Source organism: Pogona vitticeps, chromosome 2 (assembly GCF_051106095.1).
Source record: "Pogona vitticeps strain Pit_001003342236 chromosome 2, PviZW2.1, whole genome shotgun sequence".
In the NCBI taxonomy this organism is placed as follows: domain Eukaryota; kingdom Metazoa; phylum Chordata; class Lepidosauria; order Squamata; family Agamidae; genus Pogona; species Pogona vitticeps.
This window is the reverse complement of record NC_135784.1, coordinates 312,261,715-312,277,344: the sequence shown is the minus strand read 5'-3', so window position 1 is coordinate 312,277,344 and position 15,630 is coordinate 312,261,715. Positions and strand designations below refer to the sequence as shown.

Below are 15,630 nucleotides of genomic sequence, written 5' to 3'. Positions count from 1 at the left end.
CTGTGTGGAGAGAGCCTCCCCCCCACCCACCCCGACTCACCTGGATGTCTCCTCTGGCTCTGTGCTCAGCAACACCTTCTCCTGGCTTTTGCTGCTGCTGCTGCTGGCTGGGCTGCTTTCTGAGATGGGACCCACATGGCTGATGCTGCAAGAGAGCGACAGACACCCTGGTCATGCTCAATGCCCACCGAGAACCCAGGACACCCTCCGCGGTTCATTCCAAATGGCCGCACACGAGGTGGACGCTGCTGTGTCCTGACATTCTGGTGAAGGAACGGAGCACCAACGCTCAGCCCAAGTGATCTGAACCACTGGGAAGCAACTCTCTGCTACATCTACATGTAGACTGGTACTCAGAACCTTCCCCCTTCTCTTTTGGAGACCACATACTATTCCATGTTCTTCTACTGATAGCTAAGAAGCAGCACACGATAGCACGGGCAAGTTAGAATACAGTCACGTCTTTGAGGGACAGCCTACAAGAGTGGCCTGGTGGCGGGGAGTCCCAGGGGCCCTGCCTCTCAGCTGGCAACGGTGCTGGCTTTGCCCAAATGCCTACCTGACGTTGCAGGAGGAGGTTTCCTTGTGCCGCTTCTGGAACCACGTGTGTTGGGCGCGTCGGCTCTCGGCCTCGCTGACCAGCCCGTCTCCGTGCTGATCCAGCGACAGGAATGTGGCGCGTGCCCGCTCCCTTTCCTTAATCGTCAGCAGGTGCAGCAGAGCATTCTGAGGAAGGAAATGCGGGCTGGCAAGGTGGGCGTTCTGCAGCCCAGAGAGGTCTTTCCAGGGCAGCTTCTACAAGGGCACCCGCCGGGTCCTCCTTGAACCAACAGGAACCCCACTGAAAGCAACTGGGGAAACCCCTGGCTTGTCATCCTCAGGCCAGACGGAAGAGGCTACCGGCCCGTGGAAACCGATGCCCCCCTCTCTGCATCTCGAGGTGAGGTCGGAGTTCACCGACTGCAGGCCACCCTACCTGAGAAGGGAACCCTGGGAGAACAGCAGGCCGCTTCTCGGAGGCGGGGGGGGGGGTCTTCGGTGCTCCAGGGCTCGGCAAGGCCAAGGTCCACCTCCAGAAGCAACAGGGCAGGCAAGAGGAGAGCTTTGTTCCTCTGTCTGAGGACCTTGAGAGCCACCGTCAGCCCCAGGAGGTTGTCCTGGGCAGGGCAGCAGCTAACTGTTCCAGGCCTTAAGAGGGCAGCTGCTGCCCACCAACTACAATACCCAAAATCCCCTAGTGCCTAGTCTACATGGCATGTGTCAATCAAGAAGTACCGTAATTTTTCAGTGTATAAGATGCTCCCATGTATAAGACGCCTCCACTTTTCTCACCCAAAATTTCTTTCCTTGCAAGAAAGTGGTGAGGGAAGGCGGGGATCAAAGTGCTTTGGTACCTGCTTTCCTTCTCCACTTTCTTGTGAGGAAAGTGCTTTCCCCCTCCACTTTCTTTGCAAAAAACTGCTTTTCCCCTACACTTTTTGCACTGAAAGTGGAGGGGGAAAGCTATTCCTGCTTTCCCCCTCCACTTTCTTTGCAAAACATGTAGGGGGCTCTTCATATGGGGGCTCTTCATGTGGCTACATGTTTTGCAAAGAAAGTGGAGGGGGAAAGCAGGTTTTTGCAAAGAAAGTGGAGGGGCAAAGCAGGAATTGCTTTCCCCCTACATGTTCTTTGCAAAACGTGGAGGGGGAAAGCAGGGATCAAAGCGCTTTGATCCCCCCCTTACTTCCATGTATAAATCTACCCTCCATTTTTCCTGTACAGTGGGGTCTTGACTTGAGAATTAATCCGTATTGGAAGGCAGTTCTCAAGTCAAAAAGTTCTCAGGTCAAATCTGCATTTCCCATAGGAATGCATTGAAAACCATTTGATCCGTATCTGCTCTTTTCTGTCCATAGAAATTAATGGGAAGCTGCTATTCTGCCTTTGACCACTAGAGGGGGATATTTTGTTTCTTTTTTTCCTTAGGTCAAGAAAGGTTCAGGGAAGGCAGGGAAAATACAGTCCAGGCAGGACAGTACCAGGCAGTCTGAAGACTGTCTCCCAATCCACTCTCTAGACGCTGGGAGGAGTGAGGAAGCAGACAGGCACCCTTTTCACTGGCCAACAGTTAACTGAAAGTTCACATTTTGCACTTTCCCTGCCTCCCACGTGGGTTTGTTTCAGTTCTTAACTCAAATCTAAGTACTTAAGTCAAGTCAATATTTTCCTATGAGAGCGGTTCTTAAGTCAAAATGTTCTTAACTCAGGCCGTTCTTAAGTCAAGACCCCACTGTCATTATTTTAGGAAAAAAAATGTCATTTCATATATGGAAAAATATGGTAGCTTTGCCAGCACAGGGCTGAACTTGTAGAACCACCCATTTAAAAAGCTGCCAGTCACAGGCATAAGAAAGACACACACACCGCCTCCGGGCGACAGGGGCCTGGCTTGGCTGGGCAGGGGTTTGGCCAGAGGCTTTGGAAAGCCAAGAGGACAAACCCCTGGGCTGGGTGGCTCAGTGGGCAGGGTCAGCAGAAAACAGCTCCCCTTGGGGTTCCAGACTCCTCCCCGTCACCCCCGTAGCAAGTGGAGAGCACCCACCTGTGTGCGCGTTCTCTGCAGCAGGAGGAGCGACTCGTGGGAGAGAAAATCTGCCCACTCAATCTGGCCCTTCTTCTCGGGGTCCAGCGCCGCAAACTGCAGGGTGTCCCGCTCCTCCTCCGCCTCGTCCCTGGGCTGCTCGCCTTCTCGCTGGCTGGCCAGGTGTTTGTAGCTCAAGAAATCTTCCAGGCCCAGCCTGCTCTCTGTGGGGCCACCAAACAACACAGGGTCAACCCAGGAGAAAGGGTGGTGGCGTGTGCACGCGGTCGGGCTTTCTGCTGTTGCCATATGAAGAGCCCCCTGAACTGTTCTGGGGGAATTGCAGGGAGGAAAGGGGCCACGCTGGCTGCCGGCGACTTACCAGGGGTGATGTTGCATTGCTGGAAGGCTTCGGAGAGGCTGCTCATCTCCTCCTCTGTGAGTAGCAGGTTGAGGTTGTCCTGGGGTTGAGATGGGTGGCAAGAGGGGTGTGTGGGGGAGAGGGAAAAGGATAATTTTTTTTTGTGTGTGGCACACATGTCTAGTTTTGCAAACAGATTGTGCAACTGAAAGAAATGTGCATGCTCAAGCACCTGCCCGGCATAATTTAGCCACTTTCTGAAGGGGAAAAGCAATACTCAGCAAGGAATGTTGGAAGCCTGCTACATGCTAAGAATGGCTTACTCATACATTTATGTATTTATTTAGCAGAGTTTGGGCCCAAACAGGATGTGCATAGCCTGTGATGAGTGAAAGCGCACTTTATGGTGCTGCCTTTTCCATCTGCAAAATCAGACTCCAAACAGGATGTTTCCAGAGAAACAGTCATGTATATCTAATAGCAGCTAAACAAAAAACTTATTTAAGGAAGTAGACCCTGATCCTCAAACACTGACATGGAAATAAATCCATTTGTTTCTGCGTTTTCCTTATTATACAAGCTTTAGAGAAATCCTGTGATTAAGGTCCTGAAGACAAATCATGAATCAAGGGAAGCTCATTTGCACATTCTGTGAAGTGAGAAAAGCTCCTACTGTGAACTCAGAGACTTTCAAAAGTTAAGGAACTTCCTGTTCTAAGCACATGGTATCTATAATGTCTGTTTCGTACTCCTTAACCTCAACATCACCAAAAAACTGTCCACTTGGTAAAATTTTGAGGTTAGAAGGGCACAACTGTGAATATTTACAGGGAAACCTGAGTTAGCTGGATCTGCACGAGAGTCCTTCTACCCACCCCATGAATTAAAAGTGCAATCTATGCTCTCTGACCAATGACTAAAGCACAATAAGCCACTTTTTTCCAAGTCAGCGTGTACCGGATTGAGTTGTTCCAGCCTAATACAAACTCAGAAGCTGATAGGGTCCAATTACTGGAAAATGGTGTTCCTACAGGAGTAATCACCAGAGCCTGGAAAAGTTATTTTTATGGCCTACAAGGCCCACACTCCCCAGCAAGCGTGACCATGAGTTGCTGATGGGAAGCTCAACCGCAGCCCGCTGGCTCAGTCCCTCCCACCTGCGACGTCTTCCCTGGTCATTAGCTTTCTCCAACCCTGGGGCCAGCCAGCTGTGTCAGACTACACCTCCCATCGTCCCCATGCAAACCCCATCATCCCCTCCCCACCGGGAAGGCAGAAGCCAAACGCCAGCCTTCTCCATTCCTCCCGGCACCCTCGGCTTACGCAGCAGTGGCAGCTCCAGCCGGTCTCCGTGTGGGCCGCCTCGAGGACCTCGGTGGCATCGCCCTCGGCCAAGAAGCCCATGCGGTGCAGGCAGCCGTCGTGGTAGACCCTCGTGCACACGCGGCAGGGCAGGAGGCTCTCTGCCGTCCATACCTCACACACTTCACACATCTCGTCATTGGTTACCTGGGAGGGTGGGGGTTGGTGGAGGTGGGGGAGAGAAGAAGGTGGCAGGGCGGGCTCAGCACAATCAAGACGGGGTTCCCCTTCCGGCACCTTCCTGGAGCAGGAGAGACCTAAGGGGCCCTTTCCAGGCCGGGCCCCCAGGCCAGTCTTAAAGCAAAGCAAAGCAAAACGGGTGGCTTATATACCGTGCCCCCCCATAGCACTTAAAGCACTCTCGGGTGGTTTACAAGCTCATGATGCAGAAGCCATATCGCCTCCCTTCCCACAGCCAGCTGGGTGCTCAATTTCCCGACCTTGGAAAGATGGAAGGCTGAGTGAACCTTGAGCCCGCTACCTGGGATTGGACCTCTAGTCCTGTCAGCAGAGTTTTGGCTGCAGGACAGTCGTCCAGCCACTGCGCCTGGGGGCTCGTCTTTAAGCCCCCGCTCCCTTAAAACCACAGCAACGGGCGCTGGGGGGGGCGCTCCAGGAAGGGGGGAGCGTCCGGAGCTGCCCTGCAGTGCGCCAGGCCCTTAAGATTCTTTCCCAGCCTTGCCTCGAGAGCCTCGGTGTTCACCCGCGCCTCCAGCCCCTGGACCAACCGGCCCTGACCCAGCTCGGCTTCCGAAACCAGATGGGGCGGGGAATGTTCCCGGGCATCCCGGCCGGAATGTTGCTCTCGCGGCGCGGCTGAGGCCGCACCTGCGACCCAGCTGAAGGAAGAGCCGCGGCCGCCGCCCGGGCAGGTGCTCTCTTGCAGATTCTGGCGCTGCTTCTCAGGAGGAGGCTCCCGGGCGGGTAAAACGAAGGGCTCCAATGTCACTCTAGGGCTACCTACCCGCACCAGGGGCTGTGAAACAGAACGGCGTAACGCAAAGGCCCGGCAAGAAGGCGAAAGTTGGCGCGCGCAAGGGGGGGGGAACACCTGGAAGAACCTCCTGGGATGGCTGTGCCAGCCGTCGGACAACGGCCTCCCGGAGCCGAGGGCGCGGCGGCCCAGAGGCGCGTGAGGAGGCCCGCGGCAACCGGGCGGGGCGGGGCGGGGGCTAAAGCAAGCCCGAGGTCCGCCGCCGCCGGGCCCCCCGACGGGCAAGGGCCGCCCGTTGAAGAGCTGGGGGGGGGCCGGGGCCGGCCTCCCGCGCCCCCCCCCCCGCCTGCCCCGCTCCATCTCGCCCTGCCTGCCTGCCTGCCTGCATGCCTGCCTGGGGGCGCCCTTCCCGGCGAGGGGTGCGTGCGTGTGCGCGCGTCTCCCCGCGGCGCCGGGCCGCCCACCTGCTCGCGCGGCTCGAGGGGGATCTCGAGCGGCTCGTCGTCGCGCGGGTCCCGCCGGGGCCGGACCGGGGCCGGCGGCGTGAAGCGCTTGCTGCCGCTGAACTCCTCGGGCTCCACGCCGCGCCCGTCGCGCAGCCGCGCCCAGGCCGCCCGACGGCGCCGCCCGCTCTCCGCCGCCGCCGCGTCCTCGTCCTCGTCCTCCTCCCGCTGCTGCTGCTGTTGTTGCTGCTCCCGCCGCGCCGCGCCGTCGTCCTGCGGGTCCCGGGCCGCCTCCGCCGCTGTCTCCGGGGGCGCCTCGTCGCGGCCCAGCTCCTCTTCCAGCGGCCCCTCGGCCAGCGTGCCCCGCCGGCTGGCCTCCCCCTCGGCCGGGCGCCGGGCTTTCCCCGCGCCGGTGGTGGCGGCGGCGGCGGCCGGGCGTTCGCGCAGCCCGTCCTTGAAGGCCGACACGGCCAGGCTGACCTTCTGCACCTGCTCCACCGTCTGCCGCTTGGACATCAGCACCCCCATGGCTGCGGCGCCGCCTCGCCTCGGTGCCCTGCGGAGACAGGAGAGAGAGGGAGAGAGCGAGCCCGCTGGGCCGCCGGCGCTCACAAGGACCCCCACCCCGCCCCGCCTCCGCCGCCCCGTCCCCTCTCGGGCCGGCGCGGAAAACACCCGGTGCCGCTTGAACTCTCCTCCGTCTGGCGAGCCCCGGGGCGGATGCCCTTCCTCACATCCCACAGCGTTCCCCGGTGAAGGCGGCAGAGCCTCGCGCCCCCCTGCCCCACTTTCTCTCGCACGCACGCGCGCGCGCCCAGGCACACACACATACACACACAGAGAATGAGAGTGGAGGGCAGGAGCTTGAATGAGAAAAAGTGGAGGAGGGTGGTGGATAGTGCCCAGCCAGAAGGAACCCTGTCCCACCACCAGGGTGGAGGCTGAACCGGTTTTAGGGCATCACAAACTTTCTGGAAGGAGAGGGTTGTTCCCCTCCCAGAGAGAGAGGGTCTCCTGCCCACCTGCCTGTGGAAAAGCTTCCGGCCCAGAAGACTTTTCTGTGGGTGGCCGTGCTCCTCTGTGTGCACACGTGTGTGTGCGTGCACATGGGTGACCCGTGTGGTTCATGGCAGCTTTGGGGCCTTTGTGGTCCAAGAGCCACAGCAGGGTCCTGAGGAGAGGGCAGGGCGAGAACTCGGGAAACGTGGGCTCATGTCTCTGTTAGGCCACGAAACCCACTCGGTCCAAGACGTGGTGGGCCTCTGGCTTCTCTTCAGCCTGGTGGCTGACCTGACAGGGTAGTGGTGGGGTGATGGGAGGGAGGGGGAGACCCACGTGAACTGCCTTGGGTACGTGGCCCTCTGCTAAGTCCCAACAGAGACCGCGGTCAGTGTAGGAAAGCCCCCCCCCACTTCTGCTCTGAGCCCCCCCCCTCCACGGCCTTTTGGGCATCCTCCTCTTCTGCTTTGGGCCAAAGGCAGGGCTGGAGGAGCGGGCCCCGCCCGAGGCCCCGCTGAAGGCTTCCAAAGGGCCCCCTTTTGGCTGCCTTCCCGTGAGCGTCTCCCAAAGCGGTCAGTCCTGCTGGCGGTGCCGGCCTCAAGAAGTGTCGCCCCTTTCCTGCTGCTCTGCCGAAGCCACTCAGCTCAACGTGAAGCCTCCCGTAGCCTATTTTAAGCCGAAATCGCTATTTTGAGCGGCAGAACCTGGGATTTTCGCCAGGCAATCTCACCAGCCTGTTTGCTGTCCTTCCCGAGGCCTCCTCCTTCTGGCTCTGACGGGGACCTTTGCCCGCCTGTCCTCCTACTCTTGAGATCTTGCTAAGCTCTCCCACCTCCCTCTTCACAGCAGCTCCCGGAGTTGCGATTCTCCTCTTAAGGAAGGATCTCTTAGCAGGATCCCAGGAAACCATGACCTTCCTGGCCCCGACTTATTTTCAGCCCTGACTTTTACTGCTCCTTGCAACTAACTTCCTACGCGGCCCACCTCCTTTCTGTGGTTTGTATTTTCAGGGGTCCATCCATGGGTTTTTAACCCTGTAACAAACTGATTAAAGTCCCCTTTGCTTCCCTTTTGATCGTTGAACTTCTCATCTGAGTCCCCTTGTTGATGTTTTCCCCTGTACCAATGCCTGAAAGCTTAGCTCCAACCCCTGCCCCCCTCCCCAAAACGGCAACTCTGCCTTTTAGGCAGCTTCTAGTCTTTGCTGAGCTGGTTGGATAGCTCAGTGAGATGGAGCACCTGGGTCAGGAATTGGATCCCCCCCCCCCGAAGAGCCAGCCTGGGTAGCCTTGGGCAAGCTGCACAGCCCCAGGGGAAAGGCGAACCACTTATAATGAGTATTCTGTATCTGGGAGGAAACTCTGAGAAAGATCACCCTAAGTTGGAACTGACTTAGCATCATGTCGTTATTTGCCGAGCATGCAGCAAGTTTCCCTCTTCAAGGGATGCCATCCCCGTTTTAGAGCAAAAAATATTTCATCCATCTAGTCATTTTCCTTATTTGCTCACTTACACAAAGGCCTACCGTAACATTTGCTCCACTTCAATGCTTGCCTGTTCATTAAAATTTCCCCCGAGAACTTGTTCCTGGAGAATGTGGGTCACCAGGATCAGCCTGCCTAGACGGGGCTCAATAAATCTGAATAAATTAAACGTTTTGGGCAGAACGCAAAGGAGTGGCTCCTCCAACTCTTTCATAACAGCTAGATGAGCAAGCAAATTCCAGAAACATGGCAGAAGATGAAAGGAACAGCTTTCCTGAAACCAAGCAAAGAACCATCAAACCACCAAAGATACTCCCTACGAGGCCACTTCGTTTGAACAAATGATATTAAACTGTCTAGTCGCCGTCCCCAACCCTGTGAAAGAGAGAGAGAGGGAGAGAACTGCTGGCTAGCTCAGTGGTTTAGGTATCCAGCTGTGGAGCCAGAGGTTGGGAGTTCAATTTCCCCTCTGGGTCTCCATGACAGGGGCTGGACTCCAATTTGATCTATAAGCTTCTTTCCAGCTCTGCAGTTTACAGAGTCTAAGAAAATTCCAAAACAATCAGACTTTTGACCTGGGAAGAGTTATAGGGCTCCAATCTTGAATTCAACCCAGCAAATTGAAGATGGTTTTGAAATGCATAAAATAACTGGAGCAGCCTTTGTCGACCTCACAGCAGCTCAAAAAGCTCTACCCCCTTACTAAAAATCATGGACGAACAGAAATGGTCACTGTTCTGTTTCAAAACCGACGCTTCTTTGTTGAATTCCAAGGGAGGCGCAAACGCTGGAGAAATCAAAGGAACGGCCTGCCACAGGTTAGTGTCCTGGCTCCATAACTGTTTAACATTTATACAAATGATCAACCTGTGGTGTTCCCATCCTCCAGGAGTTTCATCTGTGCTGATGATCTTGCCTTGACAGCCGAGGGGGAAACCTCTGAGGCCACCGAACAGCTAACCTCTGTGTTAGAAGAGCTTTCCTTATATTACAAAAATCAACCAGCTGAAACCAAACCCTTTAAAAACACAAGCCTGTGGCTTAAAGAACAGAGAGGAAGCTCTGAGTTAGCTGGGAAGGCAAGATTTTGGAACACTGCCCTACCCCAGAGTTTTTGGGTGCCAATCTGGATCAAACCCAACCCACAAAAAAAGTTGTCTTAACACTAAACAGAAAGTTGCTGCCAGAAAATAACATATTTAGGAAATGCTGGATCAAACTAGGGTGCACACCCACAAACAATATAAACGACAGCTTTGTTCTTCTGTACTCCACAGCAGAATAGGCTAGTGCCACATGGTACAAATCGACACATACCAAACAAGTGGATGTAACTCGTAATGAATCATGCAGGATTGTTACTGTCTGCCTGGAACCTACTCCCATTGAAATGGACTAGCATTGCCCCTTGAGAAATATGTTAAGAGGTGCTAGCAACTCATGAATGAAAGAAGGTAATAGAACACCAAACCCATCCAGTACATGGACACCAACCTCCTAAACAACAGCTAAAATTGAGGAGATGTTTCCAGCACACCTCTCAAGCCCTCAATACGAGGTGAGAAGAGACTAGGCTAAACCTGTGGAGAACAAAAGCTACACACCTTGCCGAATGGAGGAATGCCAAAGAGTGTCTCCCACCAGGACAAGACTCTGGCTGGACCATCTGGAAGTCACTCAATAGACTTCGAAGTGAAGTAGGAAGATCAAAGAATGATCCAGTAAAATGGGGCTACTTGGAGAGAGGACAAATATTCTGTGACTGTGGAGAAATTCAATCCATGCAGCATATATGTCCATGCAATTTATGCTCCACTATGTGTTCAGAAGATTATCTAGCAAATGGCTGAGATAATGCTATTGAAGTAGCTCGCTTCTGGTCAAAAATAGTTGAATTATCTTTACATTTTGTTTTTACCTTTATTTCATATACGTTCATAATTTTAAATTGTGCATCACTCTGATACAAGTAAAGAAAGAACGATCTGCCTAGATGTACAAATGGAGATAAAAAATAAATGAATGCAATTACTGTCAAGTTTCAGAAAGCCCTGGCAGGCATATTGTGAAAAGATAACGAACTTCGGGTGTATGAAATATGAATTTGAGTTTCAGAACTCTTCTATTCTTCTGTGAACTGGAGAAATCAACCTCACAGCCAAAGGGTCAGGGTGGAAATGGAGATTTTGCACCTCCACCTGATCTCCTGCTATAGAACACTTTGAAGGAAAGACTGAGTTGGGGAACAGATGCTTCCCTCCTTGCTTATCTTTATAGGAGGATATATCAGAGCGTCTCCAAAAGGGACCACCAGCATCTCTATCCCTGACTTGAAAGGACTCAGATGGATTCCTCCCAAGGAATTATGTGGGTCTGGGAAGGGGGAGGGGCATCATCGCAAGAAAGCTGCCTTTTGTCCTGAGGAACCATGAGAATGAAGTGGGAATGTTGGCCTGCCTCATAGGAGAACCTTGCTTGGCTCCCCTGCTGCTTGAAGTGGACTCAGTCTGATTCTCACATTTATTTATTTATTTATTTATTTATTTATTTATTTATTTATTTATTTATTTATTTATTTATTTATTTATTTATATATCCCGCCTATCTAGTCACTTAAGACCACTCTAGTCTGTTTGCCCTCTTAATATGCCATGCTGGGATTTTGCATGCTGTGCATTCCCAGAAAGATGCTGTTTCTCCACTCAGGTGGGAGTATAGCTAGGACGCATTAGCTTTTATTCTTTCCTGGTTGTTGTTTCCTGCCTGAATACTGTAAGTCTGTGTCCATATTTGCTTTCACTTTTTGAAAACCCATTTCTTCTAGCTGTTTGAACTTTCACCTTTTTATCCTTTTGAATTGTTTCTTTTCTCTCTCCCCCCCCCTTTCTAAATAAACTACAAAATAAGCAAGTTGTTTTATGTTAGAAGGGTGTTTTCTACAGCTCCGAAGAGTTGCATGTGAACCAATGGATTCAAAAGGCAGGAAAGGAGATTTTGATTATACCTTTGGGTGCTGAGAGCTTGGGACAGACAGCCCCTGGAGGCACTGGGCTACCTTTCTTGCATGGTGTAAATGTGTGCAACAGGATTGTGGCTGATACATTTCCAATCCCCAGACCTGTCAATTCTGTTTAATAATTATAAGCTCAGTATGGCTGAATTCCTGTTGTATTGTTTTTCACACGAAAGGCAAATGATGTAACGTTCAGCTGCTTCTAGCTGACAGTTAATGAGTCTCGGCTGGGATTAATTAATTAATTAATTAATTAATTAAATTTATACCCCACCCATTTAGACCACGTCTACGCTGGGTGGCTTACAATAAAAATAGCAAAAAAGCAATTAAAAACCAGCAATGTAAAACAATAATAATTATATTGTTCAAGATGGAAAAGATAAAGATATAAATGTAAAGATCAAGTAGTGAGAGGAGGGAAGGCATACTTAAAGAGCCAGGTCTTAAGTTGGCTCTTTAAAACATCCAGGATCCTTCAATGTGTGCCAAGCCAGCAGGCCCATGAGCCTCCGAGAATCCCAGCAGTGACTCATTAATTGCCAGCTAGAAGTCGCTGAACGTTACACTGTTGGCCTTCCGCACGAGTCATAACGTAACAGGATTTTAGCGTCTGAATACCAAATACTGTACTTGTAATAATGGCCAGTTGTACATTCTTCTTCTTGAAGTTCTCTCCAGCTCCACCTTTGCCTTCCAGATTTTTTAATTAATTGAGGTGAACATTGTAAAGCTGCCCTTGGCAAGATAAGCTCGCTCAAAGTTACATGCATCCCTGGAATCTAAGCCCAGCAAGGAGGAATCGTCCTCAGGCAACATGGCCTCATTAAGGCACATCTGGCCATCCACGCTCACGGCTTTCACCAGACAGACTTCAAGACGGTCCTGCCCATTTGGCCAACAAAACCAAAGTTTGTTGTTACTCTGGGTTAAAGGAGGAGAAGAATGAACACAATTCCCAGAGAGGGTTCTGTATCATTACACTAATACAACAGGGTTAGAGTCATTTTCACTCTGCCTGATAAACACCAAACAGTATTAGGTAATACCCACCTGAGAAAATTTGGATTTCTAACCCAGTGAACCATCATAAGCCACGGGCTAGATTTTCAGTTAAGGCATTCAACCTTTTCTACTCCCTCCTTGGTTTCTTTACTGCTAGACCTCTCTCTCTCTCTCTCCTTTTTTGCAATGTGTTTTCTTTTATTTATTTATTTATTTATTTACAATATTTTTAGCCGCACCATTGCCAGTGGCTTCAAAACCGACACGAGGGGCTTTGGACAAGAGGGGCAGTGCAGCTGTGAGCCTCTTTTCCTCAGGTGGTCTGGGAGGCAAGGGTGGTCAGGAGCAGGAGAAGAAAAAGGAGGAGAGGGTTTCCCTCATCTGGCTGGCCATGGCTTCACTAACAGACCCCCTTCCTCCAGGGGCTTGCCTTCCTTTTGTCCCCCCCACCACCACCCTCTTTCTTTTTCTTGGCTCTGATGCAGAGAAAAGCAGCAGGGCCATTTTAACAGAAGAGATAGCAGCAAGAGAAATGTCGATGCAGCTCTTTCTTGCTGCCTCCACCTCTCCCTCGGCTTCCACTGGCAGCCTTCCAGAGTTGATTTTGGTTGTAAGAGGCAATAAAGGACCTCCATGGGAAAGAGACGTGGCCAGCCGCTCTGGCGTGACCGAGTTTGGCCAGCACTGTGAGCTCAGAAAGCTGCCGTGGGCCAGGCCAGACCCTCCCCTGGTCCCTGTAGATAGCCTGGAACGATCTGTGCGAGATAGAGGTGTGGCGCTTTGTGTTTCTGGAGATGTGCTCTGGGCGTGGTTATCCAGAACCACAAAGATGCCGCCTTCCGATTTCCCCTGCCCGGACTGGGCTCTCCTGGCCTCCAAGCGAGGTTCCTTTCCCAGCTCGAGGAGCCCAGGTCTTTCTGTGTGGGGCACCTGCCCTCTGCCTCCTGGCAAGCCGACATCCCTCTCTGAGCAAGAGGCCTCCTGTAGGTAACGATCCTGTCCCTAAGCTGGCAAAGGGGCCTCCAGGCTGTTTGTTCCTGAGATGTCCCCCTTACTCAGCTAGCAGATCCCGGACACGGTGGGACCAGCAGCGTTTTCTCCTTTCTGTCTTAAACCCATTATCTTCTCCATTCTGTCGTGTCCTTCTGAAATCCATCTTCGGCCAATAAATAAGGAGAGAGGGCTGGTCTGTGGGAACAGGGAACAGCACCCCACGGTCCTGCCATGCCCTCTCCTTTGCTGTGCTACAGAAGACAGCCTCTGGGGGTCCCATCATCTTTCTCCTGATCTCTCATAGGCAAAACCATGGCCAGGCTGGGGGGAATAACACCCCTGTCCCCGATACCACGGCTGAAGCCCTGACCCCGCTCGGTCAGTGCAAAAGTCCTCACAGAACACCTTGGAAGGAAGGCATGTGCAGGCATTTCCCACAGCCCAGGGAACTATCTATCCATCCTTCTGTCCTCCCACCCATCTGTTCTTCCTTCCTTCCTTGACAACTCTGATGCGTACTGGCTTGGGGGAAGATTGCTTGTTTGCTTTGAAGTGTAACTCTCCCAAGGGCTGGCATTTATTTCCTTGGATGAGGAGAGAGGATGAGAAGTGTCTCTTCGCCCACCAAGAGGGTTCAGAGTCTTGAGCTCCTCTTGGAGAACTCAGTTCCCCCCAACAACAATTTTTTGAATGAAGAGTCGCCTGCAGAGGAGAAAGCCGTGCCACAGGAAGGGAGAAGGATCTGCACCACAAGAGCAAAACGCTGCTCTTCTCGGAAGGAGTGCAGCCGGAACCGCTCCATGGGCATCTCGCAAGCTTCCAAAACCCTGCTAAGGTCAGAAGGATGACCTGGCAGCACATCACAGCAACAGCCGGAGCAACCACCACCACCACCACTATGTTCTGGGAGGGAGGGGCAGGGGGGAAGCAGGTCCCTGGATGCCTCCAGGGCTCCCTTTGACCCCCGCTTGCTTTTTCATCCCCCAATCGAACCTGCTCCCCCACTCTTAGTACCCTGACATCCTTGAAGATGAAGGTCAGATCCTTGTAGTTCAGGGCCCTTTGCCCGGAAACAGCTTGGAAATGCTGGCTCTTGGCCCCAAATCCCTCTGGGGAGGGGCGCAAATATTTGCCAGACTTGATCATGTACACCTCTCTCTTCCTCTCTGTTTATTTAAAACACTTATCCCCTGCCTCACACGCTGGCTTGCACACAAACCATATAGCCATATATTTTTGCCTAGCTCATGCACATCCACACAGACCGCATCCTGTCTGCAGAGGTTGCCCCCCCGGCCCCTCCCCATTGGCCCCACCCTTGGTTTTTGTCTGCTGCGCCACATTTGGGTAAGATTTAGGCTGTCATCTGTTACATGGGAAATGCAGAATTCCACCCCCAGGATTTGGCAGGCAAACCCCATGCCAGCTCTCCACCTTGCTCAAACAGGCGGCTTCCTCTGCTTATCACCACCACCATCACTGAGAGCTGATATGCTCATTATTGATCACTGGCTGAGCCTTGCGGGAAGTCCTCCTGCCTGATCCGGCCACTCCTTCCGCCCTGACTCACCACCCCTCCTTTCCATCCCCACAAAGCAGAGGGGGCTTTCCAAATGGCCAGTGCCTTTCTGAAAAATGACATGGACATGACAGTGGCGGGGAAAGCAGAAAGAAAGAAAGAAAGAAAGAAAGAAAGAAAGAAAGAAAGAAAGAAAGAAAGAAAGAAAGAAAGAAAGAAAGAAAGAAAGAAAGAAATAGAGAGTGGGGGGATTATATATGTTAGAAACAGTGTTGTGCCCCAAAACAGATTGGCAGGCAACTGCTGTAACCAGTTGTGTCTGATCCCTGTGACCAGCCCCAGTCAGCAATCTGGCTGCTGCATTTTGGACTCACTGAAGTTTCCAGACACTTTCCATAGGTAGCCCTACATAGAGAGTATTCCAGTCCTCCAGCCGGGATGTCACGAAGGCATGTGTCACTGTGGGCAGATCAGACCTCTCCAGGAACAGGCACAGTTTCAATGGTGCAAAGGCGCTCCAGGCCACCACCGAAATCTGGGCATCCAGGCTCAGAAACCAATCCAGGAGCCCCCGCAAAGCTGCATGCCTGGGACTGAACCCGGGTTGTGAACAGAGCTTTGACTGCAGGACTGCAGTTTAGCCACTGCGCCATGAGGCCACGCCGTGGGAGTGGTCAGCTGTGGAACCAGCAGATGCCCTGTGATTTTATTTTCACTTTCTCAGCCCTGTTCTCTGCTTCCTGGAGACCAGTTTGTGCTTTGATTTAAGGACATCTTTTTCAAGGATGGTTTTTTCTAGGATGATGGTTGGGTTTGGTTTTGTGTTTTGAATTCTGAGTGACCTCAGGGGAAAATCACAGAGATGTGGGAACCTCACTCAGAGGCTTCAGTGGCAGCTGTTCCACAGCCTCTCTCATCCCCACAGAACAAGCAAAGAATGTGGCAGGCTTGTAT

The 15,630-nt window shown here is 52.6% G+C and overlaps 1 protein-coding gene across 2 annotated transcripts in view; it reads right to left on the bottom strand.

Moving 5' to 3' along the window:
• PHF24 (PHD finger protein 24) overlaps window positions 1–15,630 on the bottom strand; it is a 34,020-nt gene that overhangs the window by 7,439 nt on the left and 10,951 nt on the right. The window contains exons 2-7 of one of the 2 annotated variants that reach the window (XM_072993051.2): window positions 5,685–6,219; window positions 4,248–4,433; window positions 2,946–3,024; window positions 2,585–2,787; window positions 560–726; window positions 41–145 (exon numbers count right to left, since the gene is read on the bottom strand). In XM_072993051.2, coding sequence (XP_072849152.2) covers window positions 41–145; window positions 560–726; window positions 2,585–2,787; window positions 2,946–3,024; window positions 4,248–4,433; window positions 5,685–6,191 — 1,247 coding nt within the window. In that variant the 5' untranslated portion in view covers window positions 6,192–6,219. The remainder of the gene's footprint in view (window positions 1–40; window positions 146–559; window positions 727–2,584; window positions 2,788–2,945; window positions 3,025–4,247; window positions 4,434–5,684; window positions 6,220–15,630) is intronic. The other variant, XM_072993050.2, reaches the window with a different exon arrangement.